Source organism: Tetrahymena thermophila, assembly GCF_000189635.1.
Source record: "Tetrahymena thermophila SB210 genomic scaffold scf_8254547, whole genome shotgun sequence".
In the NCBI taxonomy this organism is placed as follows: domain Eukaryota; phylum Ciliophora; class Oligohymenophorea; order Hymenostomatida; family Tetrahymenidae; genus Tetrahymena; species Tetrahymena thermophila.
This window is the reverse complement of record NW_002476318.1, coordinates 1,126-1,510: the sequence shown is the minus strand read 5'-3', so window position 1 is coordinate 1,510 and position 385 is coordinate 1,126. Positions and strand designations below refer to the sequence as shown.

Below are 385 nucleotides of genomic sequence, written 5' to 3'. Positions count from 1 at the left end.
CAAAAATAATATTCCCTTAATATCTTAGACCTTTAATTAAATATGATTAATAGAATACTAAAATTTTTATGTTTGAAATTTATTTAAATCTTATTAAAAAAATTCTAAAATAAATAAGAAAAATTCTAATTTAAGAAATAAAATTTTTAAAAATATTGATTATTTTTCTTAATTAGAATGATAATTGTATTGTTACTCATTAATAACATGCTAAAGGTTTTTTTTAATTATTAATATATTATCAAAAGCATAAATCTAATTGAATAGAAAAAATAACTAACTATTTATTTATTTATTACTCTTTATTTTGATATGTAAAATACCTTAAGAATTTTTTTGTTTATTTTTATTAATTTCATAAAATTCATTTTATTAACCAGAAATC

The 385-nt window shown here is 13.8% G+C and overlaps 1 protein-coding gene across 1 annotated transcript in view; it reads right to left on the bottom strand. All coding sequences in view use genetic code 6, as the record gives it.

The window, feature by feature from the left end:
- TTHERM_01413110 (hypothetical protein) overlaps window positions 1-21 on the bottom strand; it is a gene marked incomplete at both ends in the record, with an annotated part of 2,343 nt that extends 2,322 nt beyond the window's left edge. Inside the window, one exon of the mRNA XM_001021474.3 lies at window positions 1-21. This exon is cut by the window's left edge and continues 133 nt beyond it. Coding sequence (XP_001021474.3) covers window positions 1-19 — 19 coding nt within the window.
- Between the last annotated feature and the right edge of the window lie 364 nt (window positions 22-385).